General features: G+C 40.8%; 1 protein-coding gene across 4 annotated transcripts; it reads right to left on the minus strand.

Annotated features, from left to right (window-relative positions):
* Window positions 1-380: 380 nt before the first annotated feature.
* On the minus strand, window positions 381-15,985 carry LOC311131223 (actin-like protein 6A). 4 transcript variants are annotated; one of them, XM_084164077.1, is made up of 14 exons: window positions 15,830-15,985; window positions 15,172-15,248; window positions 13,036-13,210; window positions 8,941-9,041; window positions 8,605-8,702; window positions 7,817-7,911; window positions 6,277-6,398; window positions 5,298-5,387; window positions 3,629-3,690; window positions 3,398-3,512; window positions 3,191-3,271; window positions 2,905-3,000; window positions 2,719-2,805; window positions 381-969 (listed from the first exon to the last, which is right to left on the minus strand). In XM_084164077.1, exons 1-14 carry the CDS (start codon window positions 15,852-15,854, stop codon window positions 889-891), a joined length of 1,305 nt encoding a protein of 434 aa, XP_084020203.1. In that variant the 5' UTR covers window positions 15,855-15,985; the 3' UTR covers window positions 381-888. The 4 variants fall into 4 exon arrangements, with proteins under 4 accessions (XP_084020203.1, XP_084020204.1, XP_084020201.1 ...); XM_084164078.1 differs by having other exon boundaries at window positions 6,292-6,398; window positions 15,830-15,965; XM_084164075.1 differs by having other exon boundaries at window positions 15,746-15,965.
* Between the last annotated feature and the right edge of the window lie 2,005 nt (window positions 15,986-17,990).

Below are 17,990 nucleotides of genomic sequence, written 5' to 3' on the forward strand. Positions count from 1 at the left end.
GACTTTGTACTCTCCTCTGAACTGTTACATATGACATACTGTACTCACCCATATTAGAATCTCTTTCTTTGCAGTCAATGAAAAATTCTCAGCTCCTTGGCTCCAGAGGGAGATGATATTGCATCTTCCATCCCACCAGAAGAGAACAGTCGAAAAACCCTCCCTTTTCATCAGAATGTGTAGAGCTATCACTAAAGGCTTCAAATAAAAATATTTTCCTCATTAAATTACACTGCATTTATTTGGGGATTGTGTAGTGACTAAGCACAACCTGTGAAATAATTTAAGCAGATGAGAATTTGTACAATTATGCATCTGTTCTGGGGGTTTTTGTGTGAACGTATGTATGCAAGTGTCAAAACAGAATTCAAGAACACCACTTAACAAAAATTCATTTTATTTTCAAAAGACAGCAAATAGCCAATCAAACATAAGTGAAATTAAAATACAGATTTAATTTGCAGTGAATAATTGTCATGTCCAGCAACTCAATGACATCATTAGAGAAGCTTATTCACTACCCCAAAATGGAAAGGCTTAAAGACAAATGACATTCACCTGACAACACATTAGATAATGCACATACACTAACACTGCCCAAGTGTTTCTTACCTGTCAAGAGGATTGATATCAAAATATCAAGTCGTTAAATATACTGAAAATGATGTGGAATCAAAAAGGAACTTAGCCTCCCCCCTCCCTCCTCATAGCAATGTGACACGGTTTGTTATAGTCAATGTTTTCTACATAAAATTATAAAGACAGACTTATCAGTTTAAAAAATCAACAAAAACAGCGACCGTCCTTGGGAGTTCCTGAGTCCACAATAAAAGGTTAAACTAGACACGTTGGGAGTTCTGGAAGCAGCAGAACGTTGTTGGCGGTCGATCAAGGGCACTTTCTGTCCACACACTGCTTCCCGCCCTCCTCGTACTCTTGTTTCGAGATCCACATTTGCTGGAAAGTTCCCTAGAGTAAAAGAGTTATTAGGCCAAAGACTTATTAGGCCAAAGTAATATGCAATATCATGTTATAATCATAACATTGTAAATCAGGCAAACACACAAATACACGCAAATCATGGTGAGCAAGTGACCAGAAGTGTTGCAATACAGTAAAAGTATATACAGTGCATTCGGAAAGTATTCAGACCCCTTGACTTTTTCCACTTTGTTACGTTACAGCCTTATTCTAAAATTGATTGAATTGTTGTTTTTTCTCATCAAACTACAAACAATACCCCATAATGACAAAGCAAAAACAGTTTATTTTATTTTTGAAAATGTATTAAATACAAAACTGAAATATTACATTTTACATAAGTATTCAGACCCTTTACTCAGTACTTTGTTGAAGGACCTTTGGCAGCGATTACAGCCTCAAGTCTTCTTGGGTATGACGCTACAAGCTTGGCACACCTGCATTTGGAGAGTTTCTCCCATTCTTCTCTGCAGATCCTCTCAAGCTTTGTCAGGTTGGATGGGGAGCGTTGCTGCACAGCTATTTTCAGGTCTCTCCAGAGATGTTCGATCCGGTTCAAGTCCGAGCTATGGCTGGGCCACTCAAGGACATTCAGAGACTTGTCCCGAAGCCACTCCTGCTTTGTCTTGGCTGTGTGCTTAGGGTTGTTGTCCTGTTGGAAGGTGAACCTTCGCCCCAGTGTGAGGTCCTGGGCGCTCTGGAGCACGTTTTCATCAAGGATATCTCTGTACTTTGCTCCATTCATCTTTGCCTCAATCATGACTAGTGTCCCTGCCCCTGAAAAACATCCCCACAGCATGATGCTGCCACCACCATGCTTCACCGTAGGGATGGTGCCAGGTTTCCTCCAGACGTGATGCTTGGCATTCAGGCCAAAGAGTTCAATCTTGGTTTCATCAGACCAGAGAATGGTCTGAGAGTCTTTCGGTGCCTTTTGCCAAACTCCAAGAGGGCTGTCGTGCCTTTTACTGAGGAGTGGCTTCCGTCCGGCCACTCTACCATAAAGGCCTGATTGGTGGAGTGCTGCAGAGATGGTTGTCCTTCTGGAAGGTTCTCCCATCTCCACAGAGGAACTCTAGAGCTCTGTCAGTGACCATCGGGTTCTTGGTCACCTCCCTGAATAAGGCCCTTCTCCCCCGATTGCTCAGTTTGGCCGGGCGGCCAGCTCTAAGAAGAGTCTTGGTGGTTCCCAACTTCTTCCATTTAAGATTGATGGAGGCCACTGTGTTCTTGGGGACCTTCAATGCTGCAGAAATCTTTTGGTACCCTTCCTCAGATCTGTGCCTCGACAATCCTGTCTCGTAGCTCTACGGACAATTCCTTCGACCTCATGGCTTGGTTTTTGCTCTGACATGCACTGTTAACTGTGGGACCTTATATAGACAGGTGTGTACCTTTCCAAATCATGTCCAATTTACCACAGGTGAACTCCAAGTTGTAGAAACATCTTAAGGATGATCAATGGAAACAGGATGCACCTGAGCTGAATTTCGAGTCTCATAGCAAAGGGTCTGAATACTTATGTAAATAAGGTTTCTGTTTTTTATTTTTAATAAATTTGCTAACATTTCTAAAAACCCTGTTTTTGCTTTGTCATTATGGGGTATTGTGTGTAGATTGCAGAGGATTTCTATTTATGTAATCCATTTTAGAATAAGGTTGTAATGTAGCAAAATGTGGAAAAAGGGAAGGGGTCTGAATACTTTCCGAAGGGACTCTATATGGATGTGAACTCACTAGTGATGCCAGGATGGAGCCTCCTATCCAGGCACTGAACCTGCGCTCCACCGTTGTGTTGTTGGCTATCAACTTCAGCCTCATGCTCTGAACAGAGGAGAGAAGACAGGAACCATGTTTAGTAACATTAACTAGAGTACTACAAATGGATGAAGTCATTGAGAAATAGTTTAGTGCAGCACTCACAGGAGGGGTCTTCTGAGAGAGTTCTCTGGTGAGTCGGTCCGTGAATCCCGAGATGAGTGTGTTGCCGCCGGTGACCACCACACTACCGTAAAGACCCTGGGACAAAAGTCAAAGGTCAGTTCTGTAGAACCTCTTAATTCAAGTGCGGAAAAAGGTCACCTGGCCTCAACCTTGCTTTAACATGTAATTCTGAATAACATAAATATACCAAGTATCACTCACATAGGCCTAGTAGCCATGTCAGTCAAAACAAGCAAAGAGATAGATCTTGAATATGGGCACCTACCGGCCGAATATCGATGTCACACATTCCCACACTGGTGGTCACCACGTGCCCGACTCCCAACATGGTGTTGCCAGACAGACCCTGTGGAGGAGAACCGGAACAGACGGTTAGAACACTGAACATTCTGGCAACAGTCTGAACACCACATTTCAGACAGGTCCGGTCACATAGAATGATTAAGGCTTTTTGGCATTCAGTGATTCTCACCTTGGCATTGGAGGGGTCGAAAAGGCCCTCTGGAATCTTCAGCCTCTCTGCCCCAAAGTCACAGTTGTATCCATTGGGTAGCTCGTAGTGAACTGTGGGCATCTGGGCTGCAACTCTGTGGGAGAGGTGATTACATTTCAAAACAATGAGAATGAACCCTTTAAGGGACAGAACCTATTCTGTGGTGGTTATTGTGAAATGTTAGAATGGAGTAGATTATGGTGGACTCACTGTTCATCGTACGGCGAGTCTGAAACCTGCAGCACGGAGGCCTGGAAATCCTGGATCACAGTCTGGAGGTAGGGTGAAAAAAATATCAAATATTCAAGCAGCAGGGCTTGACATTAACTTTTTAAGCCACTTGTAGGACTGTTTTTTTTTACTTGTCCAAAAGCTCAAGTCACTTGTTCCCCCCCCCCCCCCCCCAAAAAAAAAGGTTAGTAACACCATTTGTAAAATATTGTATGATGCAAGGAACCACTTTACAACACAAAATGCATTACATTTTACCATAGACAATTAGACAAAAATGTAGGCTACACTCTGCCCCTATTGGCTTCTTTGAATATTCAAGCATGTCTGAAAATACAACACTGCCTCTTTAAGGCTCTCCTGACATAAAATGTCCAGGTTTTAAACAATTAAGTTTATGGTTAAATAGTTTCAGAATGCTGACCGCCTCCACTCAGATTCAAGGTGGGTGATGTGTGGTGTGCAACAGGCACTGCCGTTCACTCTGGTATTGTGACCATTTTATCTGAATGAACCGTGCCTCGAGTAGGTCGACAGAATCAAGCCTTTAGACGTCAATGTTAATTATCCTTCATTATATTTGTCAAACATGACTGGCATTTAGCCTATATTTATGTAATTAAAAGTCTCATTAAAGTTTGGCTACATTTTCTGGCGCCTCCCTCATGTCAGCATCGGTTTAGACATGAGGCTGTAGGTCATATGCATATACATTGCCTTGAGAAAGTATTCACACCCCCTTGACTTAATCCAAATTTTATTGTGTTACTGCCTGAATTTAAAAATGATTTAATTGAGATGTTATGTCACTGGCCTACATACAACACCCCATAATGTCAAAGTGGAATTATGTTTTTAGATTTCTTTATTTATACAAAATTAAAAGCTGAAATGTCTTGAGTCAATAAGTATTCAACCTCTGTTATGGCAAGCCTAAATAAGTTCAGTAGTAAAAATGTGCTTAACAAGTCAGATAATAAATTGCAAGGACCCACTCTATGTGCAATAATTGTGTTCAACATGATTTTTTTAATGACTACCTCATTTCTGTACCCCACACATATAATTATCTGTAAGGTCCCTCAGCAGAGCAGTGAATTTCAAACACAGATTCAACCACAAAGACCAGGGATGTTTTCCAATGCCTCGCAAAGGGCACCTTTTGGTAGATGGGTAAAAATACAAATAAATCCATTTTAATCCCACCTTGTAACAAAATTGTTTGGAAAAAGTCAAGGGATGTGAATATTTTCCGAAGGCACTGTAATAATAATCACCTACACTTTAACATGTAGCTTTTTTGTTTATGTACATGAAAAATAGATTTGAATATTATTCCAATATTGGCCTCTCTGATCCAATTCTGATCTGAGTAATTGTTTGATAGGCCTATTGTGATTTTTTTGTTTTACTTGTCCATTCGGACAACTTATTCTTCTTGTACAACTATTTTTTTTACTTGTACCGGACAAGAGGACAAGCGTTAACTCCGAGCCCTGTTGCAGTAATAAACTCACTAAGAAAATGTAAATGATGAAGACCGGTTAACATCACGTCTATGATCCATATGATTTGGTGACGCAGCACTGAACACCTACATAGGACTGTTTATGACTTTCTGTTTATGATAGCACACATAGCTACTTACATTACACATGTAGTTGTGCCAGGACCGGGTGACTTGAGGTAGTTTCTCCTTCTTCTTCCAGCTTGCTGGGGCTCCTTCACGTACTGCATCCTACAATGAGAAACACTAAGGTTCGCAGTGTGCCGTCTTAATGGAAGAGTAGTACCCTGGTCCCAGATCTGTTTGTGCTGTGTATGGAAATGACCATAGGAGTTGGTGAGACAGCACAAACAGATCTGGGACCAGGCTAGAGGAGTAAGAGCGTGTAATAAGATAGAGCCAGGGATAAAAGGCTACCAAGTCTTGAGGTCAGGAATATGAGGAATTCCTGATAAATTCAAAGAAATCACATCTCAGAGTGTGACGGGTGAAGACAATCACAGGACAATGAAGAACGTCACATTTTGTGGTATGAGAAATCAAAATATGAAGGATGAATGGGATTCCTGTGAAGTCTGGTTCCTATCATGGTTTCTTTCCCCCAGTGCTTATTAAATTATGGATATTGCTTTAGGTTTAGTAGATTATGACTTTTTCAAGCATGCTGTGTGACATGCTCATTTAAATTCATGCTAATGCAAGTATAAGACAGAGATTGACAAGGGGATTTCAAATAACTAGACTAATGTAGGGCTTTTGGTCTGGAGTTGATCAAACAAATGTTGTCTATCCCAATTTTATGGCCCATGTCAATTTGATGCTCATGCATGAAGTGTATGGGAACCAAAGACCTGAGTTAGAGCATCACTTGTATTAATTGTTAATGGTCAATCATTAAATTACAGACATCCTTAATATTACATGCAGATTACCAAACAGACCCAAGTGATTAATGAAACAAACATTGAGTGGATGAAGGGAAATCCATGAGACAACATGAATATGTAAAGATATTTTTAAATATCTAAGTTCTATACTTACAACACCCCACCACCGTAACTTGAGGAATAGCACCAAAAAGTGAGATGTGGAATCTCTGAAATGAGTAGGTTTGACTTACTTTAGCAGGTCTCACCTTTGAGGCAATCATGTAAGGAGGGACTATTTCAACATTTAACTCTTGAAATAGCTCTCTACATTGCATGCTCATAAAATCCCCAGCAAGGGGAGACTTGACGATGCCTGAAACAAAATATAAAAAAGGTGTCACTTTGATCGTTTTGGGGAAAGGATATTGAAGACAGCATCATTTTGGTTTGTTGTCATGTCCAAAACACATATTTAGACAATAAATAGTGTATCTATAATTTTCTTTTCCCATCATTGGAACATACACTCAGTGTACAAAACATTATGAACACCTGCTCTTTCCATGACAGACTGGCCAGGTGAATACTATGAACCCTTATTGATGTCACCTGTTAAATTCACTTAAATCAGTGTAGATGAAGGATTTTGAAGCCTTGAGACATGGATTGTGTATGTGTGCCATTCAGAGGGTGAATGGGCAAGACAAAAGATTGAAGGGGGTATGGTAGTAGGTGCCAGGCGCACCGGTTTGTGTCAAGAACTACAATGCTTTTTGCTGGGTTTTTCACACTCAACATTATCCCGTATGTATCAAGAATGGTCCACCACCCAAAGGACATCCAGAGAACTTGACAACTGTGGGAAGCATTGTAGTCAACATGGGCCAGCATCCCTGTGGAATGCTTGACACCTTGTAGAGTCCATTCCCCAACCATTCCCCAACGAAATGAGGCTGTTCTGAGGGCAATGGGGGGGTAGGGGTGCAACTCAATATTAGGAAGGTATTTTTAATGTTTTGTACACTCAGTGTATACACCTGCTATGATGGCTTATAACAACTATGACATATACACAGACCAAGAATACTGAATCGACTTAGCACCATTGTGAACAGAGGCATTATGTCCTCATGCTTGTCCTTTAATGACCCTAACCTAATACTCCTTTTCCAAATGAACATTCCCTCATATTATATCAACTAAAAAGGCTCCATTGATTTCTGGGTGACACCATCCCCTATTAATATGCCAGCCTGGCCTCCTGTGCCATTCTCCTCAGTCTTGTATTTCAATGCAGCTCCGACTCAAATGGCCTCACTGCAGAAAGCCTAGCCCTTGATACTTTGCATGATGGTTGCGATTACCTAATTTCTCTCAAAAATGTATCTTTACTGTAAGGAGATGATTTGGAGATGGATACAATGTCAAACCGCTTTCCTGCGTTTCTTTACTTAATCTTACTGCTACCATACTTTCTATGGGGGTTCAATTTGTTGCAGGGAGGGACGGAAATGTTACCCAGTTGATTGATTTTGGGGTTTCCACAAGCTTGAAGTATTCAAAACCAAATTAGTATCTATCTTAAGTCATTTCTACCCACATCATGAGACACAATGGCTTCAATGTGGATGACATTTCTGGTCAAGAGTGTTCAAAAAGTTTTATTGCGATTAACTCATAAGGGTAAGAGTTTATCAATCCTTTATAAGACGTGTGTGGATATGGCCCATGAAAAATAAAAACCACAAACAAAAATATAAGAGCGGGTGGTGGGAGAAGTGTACAATTTACCTTGCTGAAGCACGTAACCGTCATGCACTGGAATGGCTGTTGTGTGTGTGGCTCCGCTGTCTAGCACCAACCCTGTGGATCGTCCATTGGCAAAGCTCAGGCACTCAAGAGTTAAGGGAACTGAAGGGACATTTCTACAGAGATCAAAATGTATTTTAGCCCAAACCCAAAGTCACATGAGCAATAGCTAAATAAAAACTATTTTGGAAGAGAGAAGTTCTCAATGAGACAAACCTGGATAAATAAAGGTTAAATAAAAGGAATTGAAAAACAACTGTTCAGGAGATTTTGGGGTCATTATCAAACAGCAGATGGATCGAATTTGACTAGTGTTTTATCACAGTAACACCATCAATTTGACTAGCGTTATATTACAGTAACACCATCAATTTGACTAGTGTTTTATTACATTTACATTTAAGTCATTTAGCAGACGCTCTTATCCAGAGCGACTTACAAATTGGTGCATTCAACTTAGGATAGCCAGTGGGACAACCACCCTTTAGTTTTTTTTATAAATGGGGGGGGGGGGGGAAGAAGGATTACTGTTACACTATTCCAGGTATTCCTTAAAGAGGTAAGGTTTCAGGAAGGTGGTCAGTGACTCCGCTGTCCTGGCGTCGTTATTACATTAACACCATCAATTTGACTTGTGTTTTGTTACAGTAACACCATCAATTTGACTAGTGTTTTGTTACAGTAACACCATCAATCCACCACTTCAACCGTCCAACAACATCCCCATTTCATGTCAATCTACTCTACAAGCCCGGATGGCTTAAGGATACGAGGACAGCACTGCCGTTTTACACAGGAAGAAGGCGGGAATGTTGTAATGCTCAAACATCAGCTCGGTTAGCTTCTCCCGTTTGGCTCGTGTGTTCCACTGCACAGAGATGAGAGAAAGAAGGGAAAACAGAAAACCATGAGGGACCCTCTTTTTACAACAGTGTTGTGTTCATTACGGCACACCATAGCAAAACGTTTTGCAACTGAAAACGTGAACTAGCGTTTCTTATTGAACAAGTACAGATAATACCTTCTGTTTCAGAGTGTTTTCTTCATTGAGTATGTGTTATAAATGGCATGAGGCTCATTCCAAACTGAAGTTGAGGCCTACTCACAGAGGCTTCTGACATGAGTACAGGATGCATGCTGGGCTCTGACTTGAAGTGCATCTTGTAGGTGTGGTCTAGGATGGCCTGGAAGCTGTCCCAGTCCTCAACTTCACAGATAAGAAAACAAAGACACACATGAATGAGTAAGAGGATGTCATTGGTAACCACCGCAAATTTGCCAGAAGAAAATCTTTAGACAAGGGGGTGGGCCAAGGTAGTTTTCAGTGTATAAAAAAATCCATAGATTGGGCTCGACATTAACACTTGTCCGCTTGCACGGGACAAGTAAACAAAAAATAGTTGGACAATAAGAATATGGATTTGAGTTGTCTGAATGGACAAGAAAAATAATCTGACAAATCGCAATATCAAACAATTACTCTGATCAAAATCTGATCACTGTCCTATGGATGCAATGTACTGCTGTTTTCCCAATTTCTGTAGAGCACATCGAGTAGAATTGTATTGCATTGACAGGCAGGAGCGGGCTTTCAATCATCCCCGGTTGCGAGCTTTTGAGAACAAGGTGTGTAGCCGCGTGTGCACATTTGTTGATATTCCTTGCTAATTATTCGAGCAACAGAATCAGAACTGGGAACGAAAGGGATCTATACTGTTCCGGAACAGAACCGTTATTTTAAAAGCATGGGAACTGGTTAATAATTTTAACGTTCCGGGCATTTTTTTCCAGTCCCACAAAAAATCGCAACAAAGCGTCTATGCAAAGCCATTACTCGGTCACCCAGTGTCTGCCTGCCAGATGGAAATCTTTGCCAGTGTGTATGCGCGTGTGTAGGCTACCTGCCCCCCCTCCTCCGAAGCCTAGGTTACTGTAGCCTACTGACGACGTAGGCCTTTTTATTATAGAAGAATGGACCAACTTTTTCAATGCTAGTTATAGTTGGGCTATCACATTTCACATTGGATTTATTAACTACAAAAAGGTAAGACGTGTTTTAATTCTAGTGCTGCTCTGCACACATAAGTTTGTTATCTAGCTAACATTAGCTCTGGTCCAACGTTAAGCCAACTCGCTGAAGTTCAAAGACTTGTCTGTCCATGGTGACTGGCAGCACAGTGCACAGTGTGTACGTTTGTTTTTCATTATGATTAAACCATGCTGTTATGGCAAAAGACAATTTGCTCTTAACGTGCGTTCCTATAAAAATGAAATAGCTTACCTGCTCCATAGCAAGCGGCTCTATCTGCACTGATTGGTGAAGTAATTTAATGTCGAGCTAAATGTAAAAAATAAATATTTTTTTAAAAAAAAGACTTCAGAGTTTTAAAAAGGAACAGAAAGGAACGATATAAACCAATACTTTTCTTTGAATCGAACCGGTTGAGAACTTTATTTTGCTGGTCAAAAAAATTAAAAATTAAAGTTTCTGTTCAGAACGAAACGATTGGAAATTAATTTTGGTTCCAATCCCTGGGTTTAGTATCACGAACACTGAACAAAAATATAAAACACAACATCCAACAATTGTAAAGATTTTACTGAGTTACAGTTCACATAAGGAAATCAGTCAATTGAAAGAAATGAATTAGACCCTAATCTATGTATTTCACAACTGGGAATACTGTTGGTCACAGATACCTGAAAAAAAGAGGCAGGGGCGTGTATCAGAATAGCAGTCAGTATCTGGTGTGACTACTATTTTCCTCATGCAGTGCGACACATCTCCTTCGCATAGAGTTGATCAGGCTGTTGATTGTGGCCTGTGGAATGTTGTCCCAGTCTTCTTCAATGGCTGTGCGAAGTTTGCTTGATATTGGCAGGAACTGGAACACGCTGTCGTACACGTCGATCCAGAGCATCCCAAACAGGCTCAATGGGTGACATGTCTGGTGAGTATGCAGGCCATGGAAGAACTGGGACATTTTCAGCTTCCAGGAATTGTGTACAGATCCTTGCGACATGGGGCATTATCATGCTGAAACATGAGGTGATGGCAGCGGATGAATAGCACGCCAATGGGACTCAGGATCTCGTCAAGGTATTTCTGTGCATTCAGATTGCCATTGATAAAATGCAATTGTGTTCGTTGTCGGTAGCTTATGCCTGCCCATACCATAACCCCACCATGAGTCACTTTGTTCACCCATCTACACACAATACCCCATAATGACAACGTGAAAACATGTTTTTGGAAATATTAGCAAATGTATTGAAAATGAACTACAGAAATCTTTCATTTACACCCGAGTCAATACTTTGTAGAAGCACCTTTGGCAGCGATTACAGCTGTGAGTCTTTCTGGGTAAGTCTCTAAAAGCTTTCCACACTTGGATTGTGCAACATTTGCCCATTATTATTTTCAAAATTCTTCAAGCTCAGTCAAATTGGTTGTTGATCATTGCTAGACAACCATTTTCAGGTCTTGCCATAGATTTAAATCAAAACTGTAACTCTGCGCCACTCAGGAACATTCACTGTCTTCTTGGTAAGCAACTCCAGTGTATATTTGGCCTTGTGTTTTAGGTTATTGTCCTGCTGAAAGGTTAATTCAACTCCCAGTGTCTGGGGGAAAGCAGACTGAACCAGAAAGTGAAATGCTTTGCCACATTTGTTGCAGTATTACTTTAGTGACTTATTGCAAACAGGATGAATGTTTTGGAATCTTTTTTATTCTGTACAGGCTTCCTTCTTTTAACTCTGTCAATTAGGTTAGTATTGTGGAGTAACTACAATGTTGTTGATCCATCCTTAGTTTTCTCCTATCACAGCCATTAAACTCATAACTGTTTTAAAGTCACCATTGGCCTCACGGTGAAATCCCTAAACACGGTTTCCTTCCTCTCCAGCAACTGAGTTAGGAAAGACGCCTGTATCTTTGTAGTGACTTGGGGTATTGATACACCATCCAAAGTGTAATTAATGACTTCACCATGCTCAAAGGGATATTCAATGTCGGCTTTTTATTTTATTTTTACCCATCTACCAAAAAGTGCCCTTCTTTGCGAGGCATTGGAAAACACCCCTGGTCTTTGTGGTTGAATCTGTGTTTGAAATTCACTGCTCGACTGAGGGACCTTACAGATAATTATATGTATGGTGTACAGAAATGAGGTAGTCATTTAAAAATCATGTTAAACACTATTATTGCACACAGAGTGGGTCCATGCAACTTATTATGTGAGTTGTTTTTTTACTCCTGAACTTATTTAGGCTTGCCATAACAAAGGGATTGAATACTTATTGACTCAAGACGTTCCCGCTTTTCATTTTGTATTAATTTTAAAAAGTCCACTTTGACATTATGGGGTATTGTGTGTAGACCAATTGAATTAATTTTAAATTCAGACTGTAACACAACAAAATGTGGAAAAAGTCAAGGGGTGTGAATACTTTCTGAAGGCACTGTATCTCTTTGGGCAAGTCATTTGCTGCTACAAATAAAGCCCAGTACTGTTGAATAATTAAGGTGTGCATACATAGTGCTCGTCTCATCACACAACTGGGTTGGATACTGGAGGGAAAAAAAGACTGATGAACTTTGCTAATTTGAGCGAAGTGTGCGAGTAATGATCCAGGTCAGCACTCTAAGGAGGTCTCTGGTCCCATAGTGCTGCTCTGCGTCAATTAAGATTGCTGTCACAATTTTCTCTAAATAGTCCAACTCCCCTGTACTGAATTCAGATTGACGTCAGTCAGGTCATCATTACCTCCATAACGACAGCTTGAAGGACCACGTAAGCAGCAATGTCCTAAATGGCAATGTCATAAAAAATATTTAAATCACTGTGTTGACTGCTGATAATTTCAATGTAGTGGCAAAGCATTACACAGGGGAAGACTCTGGAAATACTGTTGTTTGTGTTTATCTCACAGGAAGATTCTCAGGTTAGTGAAACACTGACCACAGACATACAGAGCAGTCCAGATAAGGATCCTCTCCCAAAATATTGTGCAGTGTCATAGACGATGAAGGCATCACTGAGCCTGGCATTCCCTCTACCATACTATCTAGGGGCCACGTCACAGGACCAGCAGCATTTGCTCCACCAACTTTATGAGGATTTTAATTTCATCAAGGCCGAATGCTGTCAATACAACTTCCACATTGCCCACGATCACGTCGGGGGAGAGAGACTCACTCATGCCGTTTTTGAGCGGTGACATGACCTCCATGTTCTCGCGGGCCACCCTCAGCTGGTTGGTGTCGATGAAGTAGTTGGTGCCCTGCTTGCCCTTGTCCCCGCCATCCGTCTCCATCGGAGTGCTGCCATCCTCTCTGTCCAGGGTCACGCCGATCACTGTGGGGAAGTCAGCCTACGGGCAGAAATAAATATGTGTATATAAGTGTCAATTCCACTTCCTTATTCAGGTCACATTATAACATTGGCCAACTCAGAGGAATGGAGCAGGAGCACTCGGTAGTCTTAGTAGGCTAATTCTTGGGGCAGGTCTGATAGAATGGCATTTTAACGCATTGTTTCTATCACTACTGTCCAGAATACTGTACGTGAAACATAACTGTATTTTCTCTAACTAAAGGTGGATCACCTTTTTGCAGAACACTAATTTGTTTACGGCAAACAGCATCAGCAACAATGAAACAACTATAGCCTTGCCTTAGCCCTTGATCATGACTCTCAGTTCCAATACATTACACATAAGAGTCATTGGACGAAGGCGTCTTCTATATGGGGGAGTTTTGTTAAGAGCTGCGACACTCGGTCTGAACATTAACATGCATCGCTTGCGGTAGGGTTTTGGAAGCATAAGTACCTTATCTTTGATATCAGCGAGAAATAATACAAAAATATGTTAAATTTATCATTTAGCTATTTTATTTTGAATTTTAGGACCCCTTTAGGTATCAAAAACATGTTAAAAAAATTATTTTATAAAATATTGCATTTGGTCTTTACTACTATAGCCCACAAAAACGCATAAAATAACATTCATAAATGGCAAAAAAATACAGTAAAAAATATATATCATAAGGAAGGTTTTGAAGTGTTTCCTATATCTAGGAGATAAGAAACCTCAGGAAAATGACATTATGTAGGTTTTTTTGTACACATATTTAACTCATTGTTGTTGGCACAAAACTATCTCCATACTTCCATTCATTTGTATGGGTTAGTCGAGTCATATGACACCTTTGGGGGTCGGAGAGCAAAACAGAGAACACCATCGTCAGACTCTCTCCTTTCCACAGTGGGGTCATATTAGTTTGTAGCCCAAACGGTTTGTACGCTACAGACAGAAGATGGCACATCAGCGTTACCGACTTCAGACGAGTCCTGTGGGGCTTGTGGGGGTCGTAAAGCAAAACGGAGAACACCTTCGTGTTCGTGAGTCTCATCTTTCCAGAGTGGTCATATTAGGCTGTAGACCATTTGGACGCAACAGACATTTACGTGAGAATACCAATTTTCGGGATGTCTCATGGTCTGACAAACACTGCTGTAGCCCGGCCACCTTCCACCGCAAATGCGGAAGGCTGACAGCGGATGCAATGGATTGAGACACAGCCCATGAAAAAAAAAAAAAAAAGATATCTAGCTTAAACTGACAGATTTTTATGGGGATTTTTTTTATTATGTTACTTAGATTGACGCACAGGTAAGGTCCTTGGACTAAGGAGTAATTGTAGGCTCATTTAGTCCAATATTGGGCTAGCCTCGCCCTAGTGTGTATTCACTGGGAACCAAACAGAAGCAAGCGGCCAAAACAGGGAGGGACTAACCTGAACTTGTCCAATAAGAAACAACTTTTCGTTGATTATCGTTTTCCGTTGCCAAATGTTTTGCTACTGTGTGCACTAATGAATACACCCCTAGATAGTGGCACATTCTTCATGTCTACTGATGACAGAGGTGTTATTTCTATTAATGGGGAAGGGCAAATGGGCAATTCCACAGTCACAGTAAAACTACATTGATGGTTAAGGGCTTGTAAGTAAGCGTTTCACTGTAACTTCCACATAAAATGTTACAAAAACATATTTACTTGATGAACAGTGCAGTTTTAAAGTTTGGTAACACATCATTCTGTTACCAAATTTTTGATGTACTGTTCTTCAAGTCTCAGCATCACTCTGTTACCATGGAATTGCCCAAATGCAAGTGTGACAGGAACTGACAGAGACTACCTAAACCTAATTCATGCTCACTGTCATGGGTTACAGTCCTCATTTCCTGACATTGATATACCCTCCAAAAGAAAATGAATATGTAGAGGAAGATGCATAGTTAATCAGGTCACTAGACTAGGACACTTACCTTGGGACAATCTTCTCCAGCATAGCCAGCTCTCACTGTGTATGAGCCTATGTCAAACACCAGTGCGCCAACCTCATCTGCAGAGAGTATGAACAAGTGAATAAATGAGACAACAGTAAGCAATGTTTTGACTTACATCAAGACTAGAGGCTAGCTTAATTGACCACACTTGCCAACTAGTTACATTTCTACTAAGAAAGCTAACGAAAGTATTAAATGTCACTGCATGCAATCTAAACTTGTTTTGGTTGAACTTGCTGATAGCCTAATACCCTGGGCAACGAAAAACTAGCTAGCTAAAATAGCAAGCAAGCTAGCGAGTAATTAATCTGCAAAGAGCTGTTAGCCATGCATCTAGCGAGTTAGCTTTCACTCATTGTTGGCAGGCACGCTGGCAGTCATATTCGATAAATCACAAAGTAGTAAGTGCATGAAAGAAAGTAAATGATTATGCCCGTCATTGATAGCTAGCTATTAAGCTAGCTAGCTAAATGCTAAAGATAACACCAGTCTGCAGATCACTTGCTAACAGGTTAGTTAGCTAGCAAGCTAGTTGTAGGTAGTCGTCTCTTACTACTGTTCGCTAGTTTCTGGTAGCTAGCTACGGCACAACGTGGCGCGTTCATTCATTTCATTTTGACCGCAAAATCACACTCACCGCCTCCATACACTCCGCCACTCATCCTCTCAAATGATAAAAACAGACAAATATAACTTTGTGTATTATACGATTAAAGAAAATGTACCGGCAGCTAGCTAAACGTTTTATCACAACAAAAGAAATTCATAAACGTGAATCAACCTAACACGCGCCATACAGCCGTTACCAGGCTATCCAATCAAACTTTTCAACGGCATCACTAGATCCGCCTCAGTGCGTGACGTCAAAGTTAAGTTAATATGAGAGGAAGAGGGACTGTATTAGACGACAGGGAATAAAATTGGAGGGAGTGAACCTAACTGTGTTTGGCATTGTGTAAAATTTGAGCACAATTCAACCCCTAAATATAAATGGTTAGAGACTTGAAGAAGGTACAGTATGGTCAATATGACCTGTCAAATTGTCCATATTAGTTCATTTGTTTTAGAGTAATGGGGCTTATTATTTGACTGTCAATGGGTAGGGAAACTAACTGTGCGTGTGCGTGTGCGTGTGTGTGTGCGTGTGCGTGTCAAAGACCTTAATTTATAAATCAAAATAAAATGGTATTTGTCACATGCTTCGTAAACAACAGGTGTAGACTAACAGTGAAATACATACTTACGGGCCCTTCCCAACAATGCAGAGAGAAAAAATAATAACACATGGAATAAATGCACATTGAGTAACAATAACTTGGCTATTATTATCAGCCATTATTATGTATTTGCATATTTTGGCCAGGTGATTCATTGAATCAGGTTGCTGTCAGCTCTGACTATTGCATTGTGCAACTTGCATAATATTTTAATGATTGGCATTATCAAGCTGCTGTCAGAAAGAAAGTTCTGTCCCTTTAAAAAAATAATAATACCTACTGTCTCTTTTCCTCATGCCCCCCTCCACACTCACCCCCACCCCCCACCCGCCCGCCCGCCTGCACACACACACACACACACACACACACACACACACACACACACACACACACACACACACACACACACACACACACACACACACACACACACACACACCCAGCCCTCAGCCTCATGCATCAGCTCTCTCTACATTACTGCTCTTCCTTGCAACAGTCACTGAGCATAGAGGAAGAACTGAAACCACACACCGTCTGTCTGCTTACAGTCCATGTACTTAAGGACGTATGTGGAAAACGCCTACTTCCTCTCCCACTTATCTGCACTGAAAAAAAGGTAAAAGCTGAATGCATTTTAGTGTCAAACCTGTTTTTGTACATGTGTCTTATGGGTGTTTGGCATGAAATGTTAATGTAGTAGGCAAGTCAGACTCACATCATCTGTGAGTGTGGCTCCAAGTGAGGTGTGGTGTTTGTCTGTGTGTGTTTGTGTGTGTGTGTGCGTGCGTTTGTGTGTGTCTGAGGTAATGCCTTGGTCTTATCTTATGTCTTGAGCCTGGGGTGCACCAAAATGTCAAATCAAATTAATTGCGGGCTTATGCCTACTAATGAATTAGTAATCGGGTATCACAGGGTTTCGACTGTGAAGGAAGGTGCAGTTTTTTTTTTTGTATAATTTTTTGATGAATAGAGAGGGGCCAAGTGGAATTCATTTTTTAAATATCTTGACAGTCAATAGAATCAAGAACAGTTACTGTCAATTCAGACCTGGAATGACCTTTTCCTCATTTCTCAAAAAGAGTTTGAGAGTTGAACATTTCAGTGAGAGTTGAACATTTCAGTGAGAGTTGAACATTTCAGTGAGAGTTGAACATTTCATTTCAAGACATTTCAGTAAGTGACTCAGGACATTTCAGAGATTCAACAGAGACATGACTTTGTTCTCAGTCACTTCATAGGATACAGCAGGTCAGTTCAAGTCTTGTATTGTTATTTGCATCTCTGATTTGAGCAAGTCTTATTGGGATTCCCCTGGACTGACACACTGTCCTTTTCTCACTTCTTCTCACAGTCCATTTCCTGTTGAGCTTCCTCCCTAAAAACAAAGCCAAATACTAATGCAGTTTAAGAGGCTACTTCTCCTCAATTTTGGTTGTTGTCTTTGAATATGGAAACACTGCTGATAGGTTCTTCCACAAAATTAGAACCATTTAAAGTAAGGCACCATAGCAACTTTCCAGTGTATGTGCCTGTGTTTATCCCGTGGCAGTGTACATCTGGTGTATACTTGGCACACTCCAT

Source organism: Coregonus lavaretus (genome assembly GCF_964263955.1).
Source record: "Coregonus lavaretus genome assembly, chromosome: 6".
In the NCBI taxonomy this organism is placed as follows: domain Eukaryota; kingdom Metazoa; phylum Chordata; class Actinopteri; order Salmoniformes; family Salmonidae; genus Coregonus; species Coregonus lavaretus.

Excerpts from the sequence above, each read along its gene's own strand:
- LOC311131223 (XM_084164075.1), bottom strand. The coding sequence starts at position 15,797 with ATGAACGCGCCACGTTGTGCCGTAGCTAGCTACCAGAAACTAGCGAAC. Across the intron at positions 15,249-15,745 it reads CCAGAAACTAGCGAACAGTA|ATGAGGTTGGCGCACTGGTG; the intron begins GTAAGAGACGAC and ends TACTCTCTGCAG. Across the intron at positions 6,399-7,816 it reads CGGTTACGTGCTTCAGCAAG|GCATCGTCAAGTCTCCCCTT; the intron begins GTAAATTGTACA and ends ATTTTGTTTCAG.